Here is a 23,949-nt window from a genome sequence, read left to right on the forward strand (position 1 = left end):
TGAAACGATAGGAACCGCTAAAAAGAATGAAGGTGAGAGAAAGAGGAGGAGAAGGGGGTTAGCGTTGTAATGAGAAAGAAGAACAGAGCTGGATCGTATCGTGACTATGAGACAGTCTTATATAGATGGACACGCGCAGGTCACACGACGAAAGGTCAGGAGTGTGTGCGTTCGCATAGAGTAAGTGTAGCGGTATCTCACTCTTTCGTATCGCGACGGGATCGGAGGTGGTGCGAGAGTGAAAGACGAAGAAGCGAGCGAGCGAGCGAGGGCGAGCGCGAGTCGGGCCAGCGAGCGTGGAACGGTGTAGAGCGAGCGAGCGTGTGGTGGTGGTGGTGACGACTGGTGCCGTGGACGGACGGTCGGTCGGCGGTCGGACCGTGGTGTGTGAAGAAGTGAAAAATTCGCAAGTGGTGTGCTGGGTTGGTGAGCTGGCTGGTTAGTGGTGATATATCGGGGTCGCGCCACGGACAGTGTCGGGGATTTTTGGTGATCGGGGCCTGTTGCCGAGACGTCGAGGGACGACGCGTGGAACCGAAGAAAGAGACCGCGTTAAGAGCAATGTCTGACCGGGAAAGCCTGGACGACCAACCGCAAAGTAAGAATCAGAAGATTCAATGAATCCTGCCTGTACGAGTGTTCGACGTGTTTCGTTATTGGATAGGATCTTTGATACGTGTTGAAAATGTGCCCGACCCGACATCTTTCCGTGTCCGTGGCACCGTGTGCTGCGCCTCCGATTACCAGGACCGTCTTTTTCGTGAGCAAACGCAACGACCTCCGTTCGCGGTTGATCCGCGCCGTTACTCCGCGCACGGTCTGTGAGTACCGCGGGCTCGCACACGTCCGATCGTTCCTTTGGGCCCTCGTGGCGTTCTGTCAACCGCCGAAAAGAATTGCTATTTTTCAACGATACCCAGGATCCAAGATGGCCGGCCGCGTATCGGCCGAGAGACAAACCCTGTCCTCTTTCTTCCTTCGACTTAATCGCTCTTTCTCTCTCACTCCCGTTGGATCCCTCTTTCTCTCTCACACCTTTTTCTCTCTGTCTTTCTTCCCCTTTTGGCTCCCTCTTTACCGCGCACCCCGTACTCCAATCTTTCTCTCTTTTTCGACTTCCTTCCCTATTACTCTCCTTCTTTATTTGGTGCTTTTAATTTTTCCCCCCCTTTTTTCTGTCCTTTTTCCTCTCTTCCTTCTCTCGTTCTTCCACGTCCTCAGCCCTCGCGGAGCTGAATATTGGTAACCTCTCGATACTCTATGCATCCCCGAATGCCGGTTCCCTCCCAGCTGTTCCCTTTGAAAGTCCCGCTCCCTAAGAACCGTGCTGGTCTGTTGTCAGTTCCGTGTGACAGGCACCCTGACCGCGCTCGACCAGACAACCGGAATAGTCCCGGGTGAACACGCGTGATGTAACTTGCCTATCCACCTATCTGGCACACACGCATGCGACCCAACGACACACAAAGGCACACGAACGCGTTCGACAGGACACGCGCACACGCAAAACGAAGGAACCACGTCTGGCCACGATTCGCGTAAATTTCACACGTGCCATAGGCGATCCCCACCCCAGAAACTGCTGGCTCTTGGCCTCGAAACGAAACGGCCACGACGTGTATCTACTAGCGATGGGAGTAATTGCATTATCGTTTTAAAAAAGAATATACGCTCGATCGATGGGAATCTCGATAATCACGTACCGATATCAAGCGAGAATTCGCGTCACCGTACAATTCTCATACGTATTGCAACCGTTGATGCCTGAACAAACATTGATTGCAGAATACAAATATTCTTACTTAGTGAAAACAGAGGATCAATCAATATTTGGAAATGTATTTGGTACAAGTGTGTTCATATACGGTAGCAGCAATCGAAGATACACTTGCGGTTTCAGTTGAAACGAACACGGTATATAAATTCAATCGATGTAATGTACTTGATAACGTGAGAAAATTATGTAATACTTTTTTCATGGACACATGTGAAACCGACGGTAGAGAAGTTTGTCAATAATTCAGCGGTGACTTATAAGATTAAATAAGTATAAAAAATCGACTTGTATCGCTATATATCGTTTAGAAATTAATTAACGAATATATATTACAAGGAAATCATCGATGCTATTTGGTAACGGTATCCCATCATTAGGATTTGGAAATCCATGAATAACACGCGTTTCTTCGAGGTCAGCCTCATTAGCATAATCTACAACTGCTTTTATTTTTCTCATTCTCAATTCAAAAAGTCGCAGCAACAACGTTTAGTTGTATTATTTTGTAATTAGGTTAAGTTTCATAACAATGGTTTTATGAATTATGATTGGAAGTTGTATAGGAATTTCAGTGCAGAATTTAGTAGTTAGGTTACCACGATGTAAACGCTATCTAGTGTGCGTTTTACGATTCTTAGAGCGGGAAAATATTTTTAATACCTGTGGTTGATAACTGGCACGAAACGTCGCCCTTGGTATTCGGTTTATTTCATTCTTATCCAAATACTTGATTGCTAACAGTCATTTTTTATTTTCAGGATATGGAAATCCAGGCGGTATGGACGCTGGAGGAACCGATTTCGATCCTAGTAAGTAAAGCAAATAAAAAGAAAGAATTGATACTCTTTCTGTTCCTTGTTTCTATAACAATCCCGGTAACATTGGTGCTTTATATTTAGTTTATGTTTATGTAATTTTGGCACCGGCCCAATAATATTCCGCAAAAATTATGTAAAAAGATTGCTCGATTTCACTGAACAATATTGACCTCGGTTTTATCGAGCGATACCAGAAGACCAGGGTGATAAATCGCAACGTGGGCTTGAACATTCAGATAAATCAATCTACACCGTGTTTTATTTTAATATTCGCATAAAAATTGTCGCCTTGCTAAATTTCTATGATATGCCAGGAATATGAACGAAATTAAGAAATTTAATAATGTTTAATTATGTGTTAAAGCATGGTGAAACAACGCCGCTTGTGCGCTTCAAATTATAGATCTCTTTGCAGAATCTCGTTTCCATAGCGTCTATGTATATTCTCGACTCGAATTCTTCACGAAAAATTGTCACCTTCAACATGGAAACTGTTTTTCGAGATCTATTCTTGGAGCGTTGGTAATAGGACGCGTCCTATCCCGTCAATTTCATTGGGTTCGAAATGGATTCATGGAAAAATGGAAGTCGGGAAAAGGAGTACAAGTAGCAGCAAGACGAGGAAGAGGAGTAGGGAACCGTACTAGCGCAGTCAGCTGGTCGTGACGTCATCCGATCATGTCGTGGTGCTGGGTCGTGTGGTGGGAGGTGCGACGGTGTCACGTGGTCGGGCTGTGAAGTCACGTGGCGCGTGTGGTTCGCGAACGCAGAAGCCGGTGCTAAACGGCCGCTGATTGGTCGAGACGATTTCACCACCATGATGTGCGCATTCCATCGGCATGACGGCGGGCTCCATGAATGACCGGCACGTCATTCGTGTACAATTTCGCGTTCGACGGCGCACCGTCGTTGTTCGGTATCGTTGTTGGCGTCCAGTTTTCACATTCGACGAATAATGTTCTGTGAGAACGCGCGTTGTGCTGTGCGGCATCGAGTGCGAGCAATCGCGACGACAATGCACCCGACCAATCGGCGAAACGCGATGTGTCATCGCGATATGACTGCACTGTTATACTGACGGTTTCTTTTTTCTTTCTTTTTTTTGCACCGCGCTCTCGGTTGTGACACCGTGTCGTTGTACCGATTTTTCGCCGTGTTCTCGTTCCGCCTTCTCTGTGTGTGAAAGTTTCGAATGGGCTGGCACCGTGATATTTCGTTCGCCGTACCTTTCGACGCCGTTTGGAAATCCTGCTTTAATCTTTTAGCGGTAAAGCCAGCTTGAAGTCCGTTGCACCGTGAAGATAGCGCGAGTCGGTGATCGGTCGGGCGACTAACGAGTCACTCGTGCGATCAATCGGGTTCACGCATGAAATCTGTTGCTAATTTTTCTTTCCTCCTCGCGACAGTGCCTTATTTTATCGTCGAACGTGGATTACTCTCCGAGTGAAACAGCTGTTAGAAAATTGTGATGTTTTACCTTTCTATCGCTAAAAGTGAACGATACGGAGATTTAAACTGTGTTTGATGGGCACTGTTTCTAAAAGTATATCGAACCTGTCATTCGATCAGTGTTTTCATGAGAACTGCGTTCAGTGATGTTGGACAGGTTTTGGGTGGATTTACAAACGAACCCGAACGAGGATCTCGCCTTATGAACGATTTTTATGACACAAGGATATTATAGATTACAAGTGTTTGAAATAATTCAGAAAATGGGAGAAATCGTAGAAATTTCGCAAGGTGACGTTCAGGAAAACACGGTGAACGGCTGGGGTGACACTATGGGCAAAATACAGTACTGGTGTCCTGAAGGTAGCTGTTACTCAATATTCGTGGTAGTTAAAGGCTTGATAACATACCGTTCCTCAGAAATACGATACGATATTGATAACCTGCTATCGCTAAGTTTATTTATTCAATTTTTCATGCTAACGTACAATAAACGTATGAATTATAATTTTAAACTTACATAAAAATGACGTATCACCAGTTAAATACCAATTCACGTTGACATTATCACTCTTTTCTAAAAAGAATCATTCCAAACGTCACAAACTCTAGTCCTAATTTCATCATAACGAAATCTAAAAACATCCCTAGGAATTTTGCATGAACGGTCTAGGTTAGGTCGCGTGATGCAAGGCCTGGAAATAAGCCGTCGTTTCGTTGGCATTTTGCGGAACGGGAGGAAAAAAAGAAAAGTTTCTAGGATTTGGAACACAAGTAGTTACGCTACTGAAATACTTGGTCGATGATTCAGTAACGGCGGTAAATGTTAAGAACTGGGGATTAAAAATAGCGGATCTGGATGAAATGATAAAAAAAAAAAATAACTAACTCTTCGCTGTAGTCTCGCGGAAATTGAATTGTTCACGAGACGCCGAGCGACACTGATAAAAAATGAAACAAGCTTTAGATACAAGCATCAAGTAATTAGAAAATAATGTATGCAACCTCACGAATCTCGGTCTCGTTCTTTATCGGCCAGCATGTCTCTCACGGAGATAATTTACCGACCGTGAGAAACAGACGAACGCGGAATTCGCAGAAATCCATTGGCGCTTTCGTCACTTGTTCTAACGAAACCAAAGTTTGGAAATGGAGATTCACTAAATAGTTGCATCCTTTCTTAAATTCTTAATTTAAATAAAGAAAGATGGGATGGAAATGAAGACTCGATCTAACCTCATTATTCAGTTCGCCTAGTGATTTATTGAATTCTGCACCTAATTAACGTTTTCTACGTCAATGAGTTTGCTTCTCGATCCTGCTCGTATGTTATTACGTTTTAGATTGTTAGACTTTGAACAGTTAGAATGGTCGAGCGAACCGATAAGCATGCAGTCGAGTAATGCCAAGGACTCGAGACGGTTTTCTAGTTACACGTGCTTTTTTAAATAGAGAATTTAACGTATGACAGCGATTGGTGTCTAGTTAGTTGGAAATGTGACACATATGGTGTCATTCGTTCATGATTTTGATACTGAAGTATCATTTTTATTTATTGGATAAGTGTCGCGGATCTGCGACGAGTTAATTAAAATTCTAGGTTTTAATTCGAATGGTATCGACGAGCGGTTGTAATTAAAAGTAACTAGGTCGAATCTTAAGCCCGCCAATTAGCATATTCGTAAAATATTACTAGTTTCCGCCTTGTTGGTTTGGTTCATTTTTAAATGTCCACAAATTTGGTTAGATTTAAATTATTATTGAATTAAATAAAACAAAAATTTTCAAGAAATTATTGCTGTTCTGGGTAGATGTTTGGTGTTACTGATAGCGCAAGATCAACGGTTTTAGTTACATACTGAGTCAGCGGGGGAAAAAAAATTCTTTTGAATGTGACTTTCCTCATCAGTGACGAAGCTGATTAATCATTCTTCCGCTTTAATGTCGATAACCATTTTTCATAAATATTAATTTCAACCGAGATATTTAAGAAACCAGTCTTTTGTCATTTAATAGTAGCATTTGTTTCATCATCGATTGATAAAAGTAATTTCTTAAATTTATTATTTTTTTTTTTTTTTCAAAATTAATTTACGACGTCTATTCGAATGAAATTTTATTGTTTTATGACAGGAAATAGCAATGAAAGGTGACCTCTTGATCTGGTAACCTCGAATAAATTTATAATATCGTATCAACTGAAATTTCATTTGACACATACTTTTTCAATATTCTTCTTCATTCAACCGTGTTAAACGATGCGCTTAGATAAGCATATCTTTCAAGGGTGAAACAAAACGACGGAGAGTTAAACTAAATAATCAGAAATTTAATTTGCGGCCTTTTTTACAACTTCGCGTGCAAATAATTTTCAATTACCTAACGATCCCATTGGAGAAACAAATTATAATAATTATGCGAATTTCTTTAACAGCTACAAATTGTGCAACAGAAAACGCGAATAAATTACTTTTATCGGGAACGTTTTACACATGTTCGAGCAGGAAGTTAAGTAGACCGCGAACGCGGACAGAAATGCATTTAGTAGGTAGGATTCGGAATCGGCGGTGCATCGTTGAAGAACCTTTACCTCGTTTCTAACGGTACAAAAATTCAACGAGCTCGTGTTCATCATGAATCATGCATGCCCGCGATGTATTCATAGCCCGCACAGTCTATCTTCGACAATCGCTGATGCGTGTCGGCTAAGATAAGTTTGAAGAGTGTAGACAGATGAAAAGATGCAATGCAGTAATAACACACTCCAGTTCATCCTTCTCCAAGAACATCAAATTACAAATTTTCTAATAATTATTCAAACTTTCAAGTGATGGAAGCTTGTGAAAGATTTCATTAGAATTAAATTAGAAGCGGGGCTCTCTCCGTGGTCCGTCGTATTGAGGCTCTCTCCATGGTCCGCCGTCTTAAGGCTCTCTCCATGGTCCGTCGTCTTGGGAAGAATAATTTTTAAAGGGACAGTGTATAATTTAAAAAATGAAAAGAACATGAAGAGGAGAGTTAAATTAGAATTGTGGCTCTCTCCATGGTCCGCCACGCGGTCTTGGGGCTCTCTCCATGGTCCGCCGTCCAGGGATTCTATATTTTATAGATAAAGGATTAAAAACTGTATACATTACCCTACACCCTTTTATATTAAGCCCCCAAGGAAAATTTTCAGTTCTCCAAGAAACCGCCCAATGTTCCAAAATCGCAGCAACATTGAAATTGAAATGGCCGACCGATTGAATAGCCCCTTTAATTTCACAAGGAACCAAAATACGCTCCTCTGTTTCAAACCTCTAAGGGAGATTTCCATAGAAATCATCCACAGCTTCCGGAATCGTGACGGTATTGAAATGAAATTATTGGATCCGTTTAAAGGCCGTTTTAAATTTACAAGAGACAAAAATACACGACTCTATTCCGAGCCGCCGTGAAAGACTTCCAACGTTCATGGAAACGGCCGTGAGGCTGGAACTAAAGCGGTCGACGCCGAATTTGGGTAACCGATTCATCGGGAAGACGAGGAGAAGATCGAGAGGGATCATGTACACTAGTGGAATTAATTCTGGACACTTAAATTTTTACTTAAATTTCGCATTTATCCAAATTATTTAATAATCATTGTTTTCTAATTTTAAGGCGTTGCTTATATAAAAAAATCAGTAAAAAGACCATTTACAGCCATACTTTTAACATACAATAAAAATTACAATTTCAGCACATCAAAGGAGGTAGAAAAAAATTAATATTTCGTTGGATATCCTTTCATCCTGTGATTGGCTATTTCACATCATGCGACGTTTCGTGTTGCCAGGCGCAAGAACAAAAATAACAACACAGTTTAGATTTTTTTTAATTAAAATTTTAAAACATTTACGTACCAAATCATGTGACAATATTAAATATAAACATCATAGATTACAATAAAAATATTACGGTATCAATTTAGCATAGCAGAATATACATTTTCTGTCCAAATATGAAATAAAGAATATTTTTATTCAAAGTGTCCAGAATTATAATTCCACCAGCAGTACGCGTGGGGAGGGCTGGGGTTGACGAGTCGACGCGCAGAGGCGTCGAAGGCAGAGCATCCGTGGTCGGGGCGGCCGTTCATGGAAACGAGGATCCGGCGGTGGGGAGAACGGAAATATGCAGTTCGTATTGAGGCAGGTCGTTGCAGCGCCACGAGTCGCGCTCCAGGCGCAGAGATCAATGCGCCCACCCCCATCGTGTCCCGTCTTCGACGTCCGCGTTGAGTCCTCGTAAACCCGCGAGGAACAGGACCGCGGCGACAGCCCACCAGCTGGGCCACCTAGTCTCGAAAATACGCGAGGAAAATGGAAGAATATCCCACTTACCTGAGAAGGAAACACGTGGAAATGGTGTCGTTGATCAGAACGGATCTATCCTTATTGTGAAAACTTACTATGGGAACTTGGAGATTCGTCAAAGATGATACCGAAGGTGAATTCCGCACGGCTATCGTGAAGTAGTGACAAACGGGCCAAGTAACCGAAGCACCGAGGCTAAGGACTGAGGTGCTTTTCGAAGAGAACGTAACATGGAGTAGAAAATTTGAAAGGTTTCTTATTAAATGATCCATTTCGAGGAAGGGCCAAGGATGTTAACCAAGAACCGTCCTCCCTGGCAGCCCGCAGCAGCCTCGTTCCTGCCGGACACCCAGGGCTGCAGCGGCCATCGATGAACAGTCGGAGCTCCAGCGCCTGCCTCGTCTCCTGATAATAAATGGTGACCTAGTAGAGGCAGGGAGCCGAGGGTGGAGTTGAGCCGCGCGAGCGAGAAAGACTCGTGGGTGTCGAAGAATGACGGACCGTGTTGGGGCGCCGGGAGACGCAGGGACACAGCTCGGCAACGAGGAGGAGGATCGAGATGGACGCGGTATAATGGTCAGCTTCTAAAAGGCGGGCCGCGATCGCTATGCCATTTTCAATGGACCGTTCCCATGGGTAACCCGGAGGTAACCTATCCCGGAGGGAACAGGGCGACTGTGTTTACCGAGCAGGAGATGACCTAACTGGAACGATGCGGAGTTGAAGACGGTTCTTGAGAATTTCGTTCGCGCCGTTGCTGCTGGTGGGCAGAGTTTAATGAGACTGTTATGAGAGGAGCGAAGGGAGTGCGTGACGAGGACGCGTATCGAGGGGATGTCGTCGAGCAGAGGCATTTTCTTCGCCCAGTGTTCTCGACCCTGTCCCAATTTCCAGCCAGCCTCCAACGGAGGCAGATCGAGAACGAGATGTCACGGATTAACCGGCTAACGGATCCCCGCCGAATGGATCGGGATTCGGGGAACAGGAGCTTCTGAACGAAGAGGATACGAAGAGGCTGGGATTTGGGAGCGAATGTAACGCGAGGGATGACGAGTAGAGGAGTAGGTTCAGGTGTATGAACTGTCGTTACGTGTAGGCAGAATGTTCAAGAGCAGGATCTTCCAGGGCGATCTCAGCCCTGTCCCAATTCCGGGCAGCCTGCAACAGTCCAGTACGTAACAATGAGGGGAATACCTTTACCGTACGATCGATCGGTCGACGCACGTTTCGCACTGGGCATCGATCCTCTGCCTTTTTTCATTTACCAACATCTGTATACACTGGGTTGTTTTCTTTGAAATTCAAATTTTGTATATTCAACTTTGGTTGGGTTAAAGTGGACCAGTTATTTTGTTACTTTGGATTATTCATATTTTTATTATTATTATTCTTGATGTTGTTTTTTTTTTGAAGGTCTAGAGGTTGCTATTTTATCCCTCTGTAATTTAATGATCAATTAAAATTGAATTAATTTGTGTAGCTTTCTCCTAATTACAACATAATTATCAAAGTTAAGGTAATTGGATTTTGAACGTTAATGGACATCATTAAGTCTATTGATAGGCTTATGGTCTGTGAAATATTAATGATTTTTGATTATGAAAATTTAGTTAAACTAAGTTAGATCGTTCATGTTTATTCTGAGCCACTTCCAGGCTAAAGTGATTAACTCCACTTTTGGGATCTGTTAAAATTTTACTGCCATAGCACTTAATTCATGCTTAACTTTTTATTATTATTATTATTTTAGAATTAATTGATTTGGCAAATGGGCGGTTAAATTTTCCCCTAAAATTTTAGTGCCATTAATTACTGCTTAGCAGTTAATTACTAGCAGTTAATTACTGCTTAACCCCTTATATTTGATGAATTTCTACAGTTTTTATAATTTCTATTTATTTTTTTAATTAATTGATTTGACAAATGGGCCGTTTAATAATACCAAAAATTTTCCCCTAAAATTTTAGTACCATATCATTCAATCAATGCTTAACTTTTTATATTTTATCAATTTCTACATTTTTTATTTTTTTGGGATTAATTAATTTGACAAATGGGTGGTTCAATTATACATCAAACTTCCCCTGAAATTTTAGTGCCATATCACTCAATCAATGCTTAACTTTTTATATTTTATCAATTTCTATATTTTTAATTTTCTTGGAATTAATTGATTTGATAAATGGGTTCAATTATACTTCAAACCGTCCCTCTTCATCCCCGTTCAATTCAAACGAAGAAACGGAACAGAATGAAGACATTCCGAGGATAGAAGGTTAAGACGAGGCTGATAACGCGAAAAACTAGGTGTATCCGGGTGGAGTGGGATACCAAAGAGGTCGTTGACCTCTTTGGTGCAGCTGTTATTGATCGCCCGACGAGGACTAGCAACATTGCTTCGCGGTTTCGTCGAACGCTCGTTCTCGTCCTGTCCCGCAGGATCCGTCTATATTTTCCTACCGTTAGAAACGTGTCAATTTCTAACCAGGTGTCCAGGATTCGCCCTTCGTCCTCCTCGTGATTATCGTATTTCAGCAGCTCGACCCAGAAACGTAGCTCGACGAGGGAATCCGGCAAAGAGCGTGGCGCTAGCTGACCTAATAAATACTAGGTGACCTCTTTCCGGACTCACCCTCGTCTCTCCCTGTCCCTCTTCTTCCCTTTCGATGGCTGTGAAACAGCAATGGTCGTAGGAATCTTTCGATGAAATTCCTATTCAACAGGGAATGAATGATAGCGTTTGAAAAACTATGGAAAATATGGAAATAGGTAGGTCGAGAAAGGGGTGAAGTCGAGCCGGGACGAGTTACTTGGTGCTTGAAAGATTTTCTTCTATTTTATAAAATTGTATTCCTACAGAAGAAATTTTATTAAATAAAAATTTTCTAATTGAATTGAAAATATTGCCTGAAAGATTGTAAAGAGAAATGTTGTTTAATTTCAGGCCAGCAGAGTCAGCAGGGTGAACAGGAGTTGGCGACGAAGATGTTGCAGATTCAGAGCAAAAGATTCTATCTGGATGTTAAACAGAACAGACGTGGAAGGTTTATCAAAGTAGCCGAGGTATTTCATAAGAATTTTCATCGACTTTTCATTTGATAGCAATGAAACTTCAGCGAATTTGAGAGAAGATAAAAAGGAAGAAAGGAGAATCTCTATTTTGTCATTTTACAGATTGGTGCGGACGGGAGGAGAAGTCAAATTTACCTGGCACTCAGTACAGCATCCGAGTTCCGGAACTACCTTTCAACGTTTAGTGACTTTTACGCATCCCTAGGTAAACCGCAATCTTCATTTATCCCTATGACACCAGATTTCATTCAACTTTGTTACCTGTTACGAATAATAAAAAGTATACTGTTCCAATAGATTTAGGATTATCTCCTTTGTCCAAGGAGAAAGTTGAAACCTATATGAATCCCAAAATCAGTGAAGTTTATTAATTTACTAATGAGAAGTATTTAAAATCTCTTTTCTTGTTCGACCCACTGATCATGCAGGTCCGCCAAGCTCGGAGAACGTACCAGACGATGGGAAACTGAAGTCAGAGGTGATGACCAAGGATAACAGGCGGTATTATTTGGACTTGAAGGAAAATACTCGCGGCCGTTTCCTGCGGGTGAGTCGCCCCTGTATGTACCAGCCAATGCATTTGCTTTCTACATTAAAGCCTATCAATCTTGGATATACCTCTTCAACTGAAAGGGTTAAAGGTTTTCAGAAGGATCAACCCATATAGTCATTCTCATAGTTCATCTGCTTTTATATATAAATTGAAAAATTATTTTTCTTATTAACCCGGATTATTTTTTCGCAGGTGTCGCAGACGATCACGAGAGGAGGGCCGAGGACGCAGATCGCGATACCTGCACAGGGTATGATCGAGTTTCGCGACGCGTTGACAGACCTCCTCGAGGAGTACGGTACGGACGATGGCGGTTTCAAGGGTGACTTACCAGAGGGACGATACATGCGCGTGGATAGCAAGAATTTCTATTTTGATATCGGCCAGAATAACCGTGGTATCTACATGAGAATTTCCGAGGTGCGTACAGCGGCGGGCTAAAAATACAGGGTTTCTCTTGATCCTTTCAGCTATCGCACTGATTCAACTGAAAACTTTACGAAGATACTCGAAATTTCCTGTATTTCGTTCCATTATTTATCGATTGATTTTGTACTCTGAAGATATTTCAATTTGAATTTTCAAATTTATTTATGTTCTAAAGAGAAATACAAAGATCAATAGAATTTGTTCAATTGGCATGAATATTATGTAAATAAGGGTATGTTTTTACAGGTGAAGACGCACTTCAGAACAGCTATCACCGTACCAGAGAAATCATGGGCGCGTTTCCGTGACATATTCGCGGATTACTGTGAAAGGATGAGAGAAAGAGGTGCCGGAAGCAACGTGGGCATGAACAGCGGCGGCGGTGGAAATGTCTTACCCGAGGGGAGGGGCTCGGTGGTGGCACAGGTACCATCACCATCGACCTCACAACAGCCTAACCCCAATCCAAATTTAGACTCTCCCTTAATGAAGTGAAAAAGGCTTTAACTTAACTCGAACATTTGGAATTATAACCGTAACTCGTTTTCAAGTCATTAAGCGAAACTAAACAAACAAACCGAGAGAGAGAGAGAGAGAGAGAGAGAGATGGAGAAAGAAAAAAAATAAGGAACTTGTCAGAGTCTATGCCATCGTCATCGCCATTTTCATCGACATCGACATCGTCATTGTCACCGTCACACCGTCACCGTCATCGTTATCGCCACCGTCACTATCACCGTCACTCGTCGTCGTTGACTGAAAATAAATTTAAATAGAAAAGAAAAATTAATGAACACACACACACACACACACTCGGGAAAAGAAAAAAAAAAAGAAGAACTCGCCTGGAACGGGTTTCCGCGTTACCGCGGAGAAAATTCGAGAAAATTCATAGATTCGTGATCGCAAGGAGATATTCGTTTAGGAAAATTTTCAAATCGTCGCACGCGATATCGTCATCGGATCGCGTTCACTCTGATCTTGTCGACCACGCGAGAGAGAAGATAAATAGAGGGGTTAAACGATGAGGAATAGCGAAAAGGTAGGATGATTGTGTGTGCGTGCGCTGTAAGAAAACGAGCCCTGTCGTTGGGCGCGATTAAAGCAGGAAGCGTGCAGCGACAGGATCGTGAATTATATAGAATTATTGCGCGATGTCTTTTTAGGTGGATACGAGTTGCCATCGATTAACGTTATAAGTACTACCGTTCATTTCCCTCAAACTGTTTCCGCGTGCCCAATCGCTTGTGTTTCTTTTTTCTCGCATTTTCGAAATTCCCGCTTCGTTATTTCTCTGATCAATTCGTTCGATGGGGTGGGACTGGGGAGGGTGTACGGTGAGGAGGAAATCTTAAAAGAAAAGAAAATATATAGATCGTCGATAGGAAATGAACTGTAGTGGAAATCACGTTACAATTGAATTTGATCGTTCAGAATTTATGAATAAATGAATAGTTGTTATATTAACGATTATATCGCCTGGGTGGTACGCGTCATTTAGATAAAGAAAGAAGGAAAGAAAAATCCGGTATCCACTTGTTGTCGATTTAACCCTAGAATAAAACGAGACAGCCACGCGAAGGCAGTGAGTTCAGAGATGATTCTGAACGACGCTGACGAAACGAGCCTCGTTTTCTTTTTTTTTCTTTTTTTTTTTTTTTTTTTCAATCACCCGGTTACGCGAGAATTATCAGCGTCGCGTGGGATCACCTACGCGACGTCCATCGCGTTATTATCTTTTTCGTCGACGGTTGAATCGTCGTCGCTGGTCGAGGAAGGGAACAAAGTTAGATGCGTTTATTCGCTCGACGAGCGAACGACACCCGTACACACTCGTTTGCTAAACTGAACGACGTCTCTATTAAAATGAAGAAAGAAACAAAAAAAGAAAAGTAATTATGAAAAATAATATATAAACATATAGATGAGAGAGAATTATGGAAGAGTGCGCGTGTGTGGGTGTGTGTATGAATGAGAGGTAAAAGAAATTCTAGCCGGATATACGAATCCCTATGATAATGTATATTGTACGAAGTTAATTATGTTACGTTTTGTTTCATCGATTCGTACTGAGATATTGCGCGACATACGCGTGGCTGTACAGATTCCAGAGACGCCGGTGCAGAGATATACGTGTACACGCATATACACATACACACATGGGAACACACACACACACATTCATCGTTAAATCATCTAAATGTATCATCTGTATACATTTGTTCAACACAACGGTCGCACGTGAACACGGTAACAACGGATATAAGAATTATATTGAATCACGAAAGACGAACGGTACAAGAGACGGTGTGCACGCGTACGTGGTTTACGTTACGTTTGAGTGACGGCCGAGTTCTAACACAATTGCATATTAGGTATGTATTATACGAATGCATATTAGGTATTTATATAGAATCTATATAACTGTATAATTGTAACGAAATGCCAATGTCCAATGGACCCAGGCGACTGCGTACAGCCCTGGTGAACGCTGTGATCAATCGAATTGAGGGTGTTGCTGGCCGGCAGTCGTTTGGGTCCGGTCTCCATGGACGCAGGAGTAAAGAAAGGGGAGAAAAGAAAAAAAAAAAGAAATGGTAACCACGAGACAAACAGAGAGATAGAGAGAAAACGAGGAAAAAAAAGAAAAGTTACAAAGAAATGATAAACAAAAAAAAAATAAGATATATATATATATATATATAAACAAAAAATCGAATGGAAGTGAAAAGGCAAATAAATAAATAATTTCATGACGAACGACCGAGTCGGAGGAGAATATAACGCGAGTCGAGTTATTTCTCAGTGGAAAAGGAAAATCTTAATACGCTTTGATTCTGCAACGCTGTGCTAATATCAACAAATGATAAATGAAAATGAAAAACGTAAAAAAGAAAAAAAAATACAAAAAAAAAAAAATAAGATAAGAAATGATATTCTATCCGTTTTCTTGCGTTTCTTCGAATCGAAACGACGATTAAACCGTAAAGAAACAAAAAATAATAAATCTAAATGTTTCGCGCTGGTGCGAAACAATCGTGAACAGAGAGAGAGAGAGTCGAAGGGCGGCATAGATGCATTAAATAAAAAAAAAAAAACGCATAAAGTGCTATTTAATTAAAGTAAAAAAGATAAAGATAAATGGAGAACGCGTACCGATTCCCGTTCGCGTTCGAAGAGATGAGTAAAAAAAAAAAAGAAGAATTTTATTTATTTTTTAGCAATGAACCTATTATCTATTTCGAATAAGGATATTTCTTTAATTGCATTTCCTTCGAGAGAAAACATAGTAAAAAAAAAAAAAAAAAAAAAATGGTGAATGAATCGACAATTTCGGCTGGTCTGAATTTACTTAGCACGTAGGTTTTGATGATATAAATGGAAATATAAATCACAATTAACAAATTTGAATACGCACGAGTGAGTGGGTGAATTCATGGTACGAAGAACCCCGATCCTCTTCAATTTAAAGTGAATAGTTTGAATTTTTATTTTCTCGTTCTAAATATAGCAAATTATTAAAAAAGAAAAAAAAAATGATATCTAAGATAAGTAGATAAAAATGAACAGATTGTTCGTGTTTTCCTTTGATCGATTGTTTCTTGTTTTTTTTTTTTTTAATTCTTTTTTTTAAACACTTCGTCAAACTGTTTCGTTGAGTTCAAGGGGGTCGGCGAACCCGCGATCTGTGCACAAGTGTATAAAAAAAAAAGAAGAAGAAGAAGAAATGTCCAAACCGAGCGTTCTGATGGAAACGGCTAAGAAAAAGGCATAGATGAAACGAGATCGTTCAATGGCGGGAGATGGTATGACATTGTGATCTATACAAAATTACAAATTACAAAGCATCAACAAGTAGTAGATATTTAGGATATTAAAGAAAACAAAATACACACACGTACACCTACGGTGAGACCCTGGACACAGTGTCTGAACACACATATATCCAAAAAAAAAAATAAATAAAATAAACAAACAAATACACGTTATTAAAATGAGGACGACGACTACAGCGTACCTAACTAGTAAAGAAGAAAAGAAGAAATGGAAAAACAGAGAGGAACACAAAGGGACAAGAGTCAAAAAAAAAAAAAAAAGGAAAACGAAAGAAATCGTCTGACAAGTATTTAAAAAAGAAAAAGGAAAAGGAGGTGAAGAAAAAAAAAAATGAAAGGACAGAATGGGAATGAAAGATGAAGAAACACGATGCTCCTGCCACGCAGCGAGTCCTTAGACAGCTTTAAGATAATAATTATAAATGAATAAATAATAATTATTATTATTAAAATAATTAACGATAAACTTTCTATATGTTGAATCGTGTCTAGTGAGAGAATTACTATTGAAGTAAAGCAAAACAACAAAAACAAAAAAAGAAGTAACGTCTACTATCGCCACACACACACACATACACACGGATTATAAACGAGAAGAAGAGAAAAAAAAATAAAAAAACACACACACACACATACACACAGTTTATAATGACCATTAATTAGTTATCTATCGAATGTTTTTTTTTTCTTTTTTTTTTTAATCAATATAGCGAAGAAAAAGGTGATTGTTAGAGAATAGCTTGGTGTTTCGTTTGCTGTTTTAAACAAAACGTATAAAAAAAAAATACATTTTTGAACGGTTTGGTGATCGGCGAACCTTCTTTTTTTTTTCCTTTCTTCGTCGACGATTGAATATTAAAATAAACAGTGAGATAGAGAAGAGAGAAAAGAAAAGAAATGTTAGCCGATGATCCACGCCTAAGTTTTTATATTTGGTGGGGCTTTCACCACTACTGTTATCATTATCACTGCTATTATCACGTAGGGTTTCCATACCAGAGCCGTGTTTCGCAAGCTGTTAAATAAAACGCGTGTAGAACCAAACGACGAATATGTCCTGTTAACTAAATATACAATAATCAATCTCCCGTAGGAGAAAGAGAGAGAGAGAGAGAGAGAGAAAGTGTAACAAAGAGAGCGTTTTACGTGTGCGTGTGTTTAAGCGTGTATATGTTCCTGCGTATGTTTGTGCATATATAAAGTTTCGATTTTAATTAACTACACTTCTCGCTGGTGTAGCTCTGTTCGTCTATGGCGAGGCGTTTAGATAATTTAACCCCCGAATTTTTATCGTCACGACGTTTTTCTCGCATTAACCCTCTATAGGCCGAATTTTCTGTTCGGTGAAGTCCGTTTCACGGTACGTGCATTGTTAATCGGCGATGAAACTCTAAAGCACAGTATTTCCATTATTATTCCATAATTTAATTATTATGATAGAGTAACGTGTATAGTTGTTGACCACTGTACAATGATTGACCCTTTAAAAAAGTAAGAATATAATGTTTTTCTCAACTCTCGAACGGCGGACCATGGAGAGCGCCCCAAGTCAGCGCGGCGGACCATGGAGAGAGCCACAATTCAAATTTTATTTTGTACTTCATATTATTTTTTTTTCCTGAATTTTACACTGTAAATTTTATCCTTGTTTAGGACACGATTGACTTAGGCTCCGCTGTTCAAGGGTTAAATAATATAATTATCTTTCGTAGCCCGAGTACTTTTTGTTCTTTTAAGTAGAGTTATACTTTATTATGTTATATTTTCTGTACTTTTTTTAGGAAAAGGGTTAATAACCGTACACGTTACCTTACTCGTAAGTAACATTGGTGCACAGTGTAAAAATATGAGAGGAGGAACGTTTCGAAGTAACCACGAAAATTTGATACGTTACCTGAAAGTTACTCGCGCCGATAGAGGGTTAAAATAAGCTGTTCCCTTCTCCGCTGCTTGCGACAGGAGATAATCGAACGACGCCCACGGTATGAAAACCCTGCGCACGCTGCGATTATTCTTATTATCATTATTATTATTAATTATTATTATTACGATTATATTGTCATTATACTTATTATTACGATTATCCTCCTTATTATTACTATTATTAATACTACTAGTACCATTTTATTGCGAGAGAATACTATCAGTTGTGTCCTGGCTGGGTGATCGTACAGGACCGGCCTCGAGGGGGCCGATTCTTTTTTTTTTTTTTTCCATTTCATTTGCAAATTTATTTTTTACTTTTTCAACATAATCTCACACCGTCTACCATTCTTCTTGCTTGATTTCAAACGCGTTCGCTATCAGGCTGTTTCTTCCAATAAGGGGTGAAAAATCAAACTCTATCGTATAATCTGAAAAATAATATAATTTAATATGTTATATTATTTTAGAAGATAAGTGGTCTATGATGGAATTTTTTTTTCTTTTTTCTTTATCGAACCCTGTTAACGAACGCGTCGATTGTTCTTCATCTTCTTTTTATCGTGTTTACGTTTGTCATCCTCGCTCGAGCGTGTTAACTTTTTCTTTCTCTTGCTTTTTCAATTGGCCCGCTCAGGTCTGGCGTGTAAGAAAGGTACGTGCAAAAAAAAACGAAAACGCCGTGCGAAATAAACGGGGGCGGGGAATAAGAATGCGATGAATAGGAGCGGAAGGTGCCGAACGGCCGCCACTTTTCACACCTCGATCGACGACGTTACATTTTCTTTCTTTCCTTTACCGTTCTCGCGATAATCGCCGTTTTCTTGTTTTCTCTCCCTGCAGAGGTAAGGGAGAGAAATAGGGAGGATGAAGTTTTTCAGCGTGGCGTTTTCTTTTCTTCCTCTTAGCGCGCTCTCGCGTGTGTGCATGCGTGCGTGTATGTGTTCATGTGCGTGTATACTCGAGATAACCGACGAAGCGAGCTATCTCATTAAGAAAATTGAAGGAAATAGCGTGTGTACCGATCGAGGGGATGATGCACCCTAACCATCTCGTAGAACAATTTTTCACCCATCGCAAGGCCGTTATTGTTTAACGTTGTATTACATTGTTGAAGCATCGTGACACTGGACGATCGAATCCTTTGGGATACAAAATTTAGGAAGATTCTATGAATCCATGAAAATTATTCTCTTTTATTACTCGCACTCCGAGTTCTTCGAGTTCTTTTAATTAGAAGGGGTGTACAGGTGGAGACATGTTTTTTTTTAATTTTCTCTCCTTACACTTATTTTTAATTAAGAGAAAGTTACGTTCACTCGGAGTGTACACTGTTCAAAAATATTTCTTCATTTGATATCAATTTTTATTGATTTTTACAATTCTATGAATGATAAATACACCCTCATGATTTTCATATGTAAATTTTTATTATAATATTCTTCAGTTTATTTATAATTTGGTAATTTAAATATTTTTGAACAGTGTTAGATGTCCACAGGGACACTTTCCTTGATTAATCTAAGATTAAGATATAATCTTGCATTCGTTTAGAAATTTTCTTTAGAATTGTTCTTTCACTGTATCGTTGTCGGTTCGGAATCTTTTGTAAAGTTGCTGGTCAACTGATACAGAAAAAAAAAAAAACGTTTCACGTTGCAAAGATTCGATAGGTGTACCTTTAGATCGTTGATATACTTTTCAAATTATTCTTCACCGATCTTTGAACGATATCACTGCCTGAAAATCTCCACTGCCTTCGACGGCAGAGAGTTAATATTTCGGCAGAAACGGGCCGAGCGTTTCTCCTTGTATACGTTCACGATTACCGCGATTCGTGCCTTTTAATCTTATTATATTTCATTGCCATTTATGAAATTTCCTTTAGCAAACTTTGTAAATAGTTATAAGAATTGATAGTTAAATTGTATTCTAGGTTTCGTCCGAAATGTCCACAGTGCTCTGCATTGGAACAGAAAACGAAAGGATAAATTAATGAAAATATTTCTCCATCGAGTCCCTTTATGATTTCTCGAATGGGAAAAAGGTAGTAATTATTTTTCATTCTCATGGTGCATCATCTCCGGTATTGGTAAAACGCTATAAATGACTCTAGGAACGTTCAACAGCTCTTAAACGTTATTTATTTCGAGGATCGATATCAGCATAATATTATTGTTATATATATATATATATATATGAAAAAAAAAAAAAAAAAAAAAATGAAAGAAGAAGCTAATCGAGTCAAGTTTTCAAAATGTTACGAGCACGAGGATAATCCGCCGGATATATGGTTCATACTAATTATTTCTTCGAATCAACGTTTTTTCGCCATAGTTTGTAATATTTTAATATATTAACTATTAAAAGTGAAAAACGAGGGAGAGCCGACAGGGCGAAAGATCGTGTACCGAGTGGTCGAACGGAGTCATCTTATAATTATTAATACAACGATCGATAATCAGTGATCGACCGTAAGCGACCACTGGTGACGACCTTTCGTCCGCATTGTAAGAAATGATCCAAAAATGTTGCTAGAAAAAACAAAACGACAAAAAAGGGAATAAAAAGAAAATCGAACCACTGGGGTACACACACGTGCTACAAATGCGTGTGTGTGTGTTCGTGTACGCGTCGATTGATTGTATGATTAGAAGACAAGGAAATCGTAAGAAGAAAAAAAAATATTAACAAAAATATAAAGGGAGAGCAAGAGAATGTGAGAGAGAGAGAGAGAGAGAGAGAGCGAGAGAGAGAGAAAGAAAAATAATGATAAGAAAAATCGACATTCATTTTAAGCATGACACAACTGTCCGTCTATTTGACTTGTGTGTTCGATGAAAGAAACAAGACAAAAAAAAAAACGAAAAAAAAAAAGAAAAGAAATGAAAGCAAAGAAACTGAAAACACAAACGACAGAGAAATAGAAACAGTACTACTACGGCTCACAACACGTTTGAAAACGAAAATCATTGAACAACAAGAAAGAGAAAAAAAAAAAGAAAAAAAAATGATTCATCGCCTCGATGTTAAATGTAACACGTTTTACAAGGTAACAGAGCATTTCATTTTATAACATTTCTACTGTCTATACTTTTACCCGGACATTATTATCACCGTGGACGAAAGAAGTTGATCGATCCAGTAACCGCATCACCCTCCTCCAACCCACCCACCCCCTCTCATCACACTTCCTATTTCCGTTTGATAGCAAATTGTTTAGCGCACTCGATGCAACGTGCGTACGGGACACGTACTTCCGGCGAACGCTTCTTTCCAATGAGAATATCTTGACCACGTTTGCGAAACACGATATATTGTGCAGCATTTAAATTTTAGTTAGAATGTTCTGTAACTGAAGTGAAACGAGAATCTTCTTATAACAAAATACACTTTATTCTGGTATTAAAATGAGATAAGCGAGAAGAAAGATACTATAGGATACTACCCCCTATAGAGTCATTGATTTCTATTTTTATTTTATTTTTATTTCGTTAATAGAATTTTTTTCTTTTCGGCATAGATAGTTCGCTTAGCTTAGAGCATTTCTGTTTGAAATTGAATTTTTCTTATGTGAAGGTAGAACAGTTTGTCAGAGATCAAAGGGAATTTGCATAATCATAATTCAATTTTATTATACTCAAGTAAAAGTACTTTATCCGGGAACAGTTTCGGATTGAAATTGTTCTTTAATGGTTATACGATTTGCAAAATCCTTATTGAAAATATAATTTCATCGCGAAGAAGATGAACGTTGATGCTAACGTATCCTAAGAGATAAGCCGTAGTTCATTTTCCTTTTTCATCAGCGGTGCAATACAAGGAGCGTTTGCTCGACGTTCGCCTTCGATATTCTAAAAGAGATTTATTATTTTAAAGATCTTGTCGATAGTTAGAGATCGTCTTTAAACGTCCACGCGAGTTGGTTTAGGGAAACGAACATTTTTTATCTTCAAAGTGTACCACGAGGAAAATGTGTATGCACCATTTGCATAAACATATAGGAATTAAATGTTGGTCTTAAACAATTTTAACTGCTTTTGTTAAAAAAAAAAGGAGAAAGGGAGAAAAAGTTTGTTAGAAATATTTAGTGCCTATTTTTTCATCGTATCGTTTGTGTACAGGGTGTTCCATATAATGGGATATGATTATAGCTGTTTTCAATATAAGAATAGACTAGAAAAATTATGCTTGTTAAAATCTGCTTTTACAGTTTATTTTGTATTTTCCAGTTTGTAAAAAGCTATAATTATTCTTGATTACACGGATCACTCTATAGAATGATTAGAGTTCCTGGAAGAAAACCAGTAAAGAAAAGAATATTATTTTGAACGAGATTGTAACATTTGAATTTTCCCGCCATAAAGCTATTATTTAAATCTACCTTCTTCCCGGCACTCTGTTGTCATTTCTTTATTTTTTTTTTTTTTTTTTTAATGATCCTTAAGGTATAGCAATGATCTGCGCGTCAGAAAATCCTACACTGACATATTGACTTCGACAGGTAACGCAGAAAGTCGGTGGCGTAAAAAACAAAACGGAAAAGCGGCAGGCCGACCAACGACAACGTGAGTCCCTGAAACGACGCAAATCCCTGCCACGCCAAGCGGAACCATCCTCGATCATTCCTGAAAAATCCATGTCCGCTCCTGCTTCACAAATCCCGACGACCACTGATATCCCGATGTCTTCTGGTTCTGCTGTAACAACGTCGAGCGCAAGCAAAAGCACGATGTCCGAGGGGAATATTTCTAGCGGTTCAGCAGCGTCGCAAGACATTCAAGAAGTGCCGCGCTTAGAAAGTGTGCAGGTGTAATACTGCGCAGGTGTTCTGCGCACCCGCGCATGCGCGATCATAAGCGCGGTAGTGACGGCGTGGGTAGCGCGATCCGGTTTAGTATTTGCCGCGCGGAGCTTGGGGTTGTATCGTTTAAGTTGTTCCTTTGTGTTCCGAATCGTTTCGTGAATAATTTAGTTTCCCTAAAATAATATTCAACTCTTACGGGAATAGTTTGCTTGTTGATTATTGAAAAGTTTAGATTAGTTTCAACGCGGGTTTCGTGTTAACAAGTGGTGCGTGCGCACGTGCTTCCATGGGCTTCTGGCGTTTCAAATAAAGTTACATTTTCGGTGTTTCCTGACACGGTAAAGTTATATTTTATTTTATTTTCATTACAAATACCGTTATACGTAAAAATTTTGAAGAGACTTTGCGTAAATTCAATTAGACTCTTTAATACATTAATACCGGTTGGAAAACCCGACTGGATTTAAGTTCGGACGCCATTTTGATTTAGTAGCAAATTCAAACTATCACGAATAACGCGTAGTTGAGAATTAATACAAAATTGAAACACCAATATACTTTAATAGACAAAATCGGGCAACGCACCATTTTTTACACAATTTGAAAACGAAGAAACGTTATGTAAGTGTTGTTAAGTAGAGAAAAGAGGCATCGAATAACATGATGCGAATTTCTGTTCTTTTTTTCTCATTTATTTTAGTAGAGACGGATCGGTTGCGTTAATATTTTGCTTGTTCTTGCATGAGATAATAATGATAAGTTTTGCAATAAATGTGTCTGGTTATTGATTGGATTTGACCCTAGATTCGCTTACTTTAATAGTAAAAAACAAAATGCGGAATAAGAACACCCATTGTATGTGAATAACAACTTAAGTTAGTTATCACATTCTGTTCAAAACCATTAAATTTATATTATGCACTTAACCAATAATTTAATAAAGGTATT

At 39.4% G+C, this 23,949-nt stretch overlaps 1 protein-coding gene across 3 annotated transcripts; it reads left to right on the forward strand.

The window, feature by feature from the left end:
- The first annotated feature begins 139 nt into the window (after positions 1 to 139).
- Pur-alpha (Purine-rich binding protein-alpha) lies at positions 140 to 23,794 on the forward strand. 3 transcript variants are annotated; one of them, XM_034332070.2, is made up of 8 exons: positions 140 to 598; positions 2,536 to 2,586; positions 11,326 to 11,444; positions 11,556 to 11,658; positions 11,882 to 12,000; positions 12,199 to 12,426; positions 12,682 to 12,861; positions 22,699 to 23,794. In XM_034332070.2, the coding sequence occupies exons 1-8, from the start codon at positions 562 to 564 to the stop codon at positions 23,008 to 23,010; spliced, it is 1,149 nt and encodes a 382-aa protein (XP_034187961.1). In that variant the 5' UTR covers positions 140 to 561; the 3' UTR covers positions 23,011 to 23,794. The 3 variants fall into 3 exon arrangements, with proteins under 3 accessions (XP_034187961.1, XP_034187959.1, XP_034187963.1); XM_034332068.2 differs by lacking the exons at positions 140 to 598; positions 2,536 to 2,586 and adding an exon at positions 3,418 to 4,407; XM_034332072.2 differs by lacking the exons at positions 140 to 598; positions 2,536 to 2,586 and adding an exon at positions 7,122 to 9,552.
- Positions 23,795 to 23,949: the final 155 nt, after the last annotated feature.

This window comes from Osmia lignaria, chromosome 5 (genome assembly GCF_051020975.1).
Source record: "Osmia lignaria lignaria isolate PbOS001 chromosome 5, iyOsmLign1, whole genome shotgun sequence".
In the NCBI taxonomy this organism is placed as follows: Eukaryota; Metazoa; Arthropoda; class Insecta; order Hymenoptera; family Megachilidae; genus Osmia; species Osmia lignaria.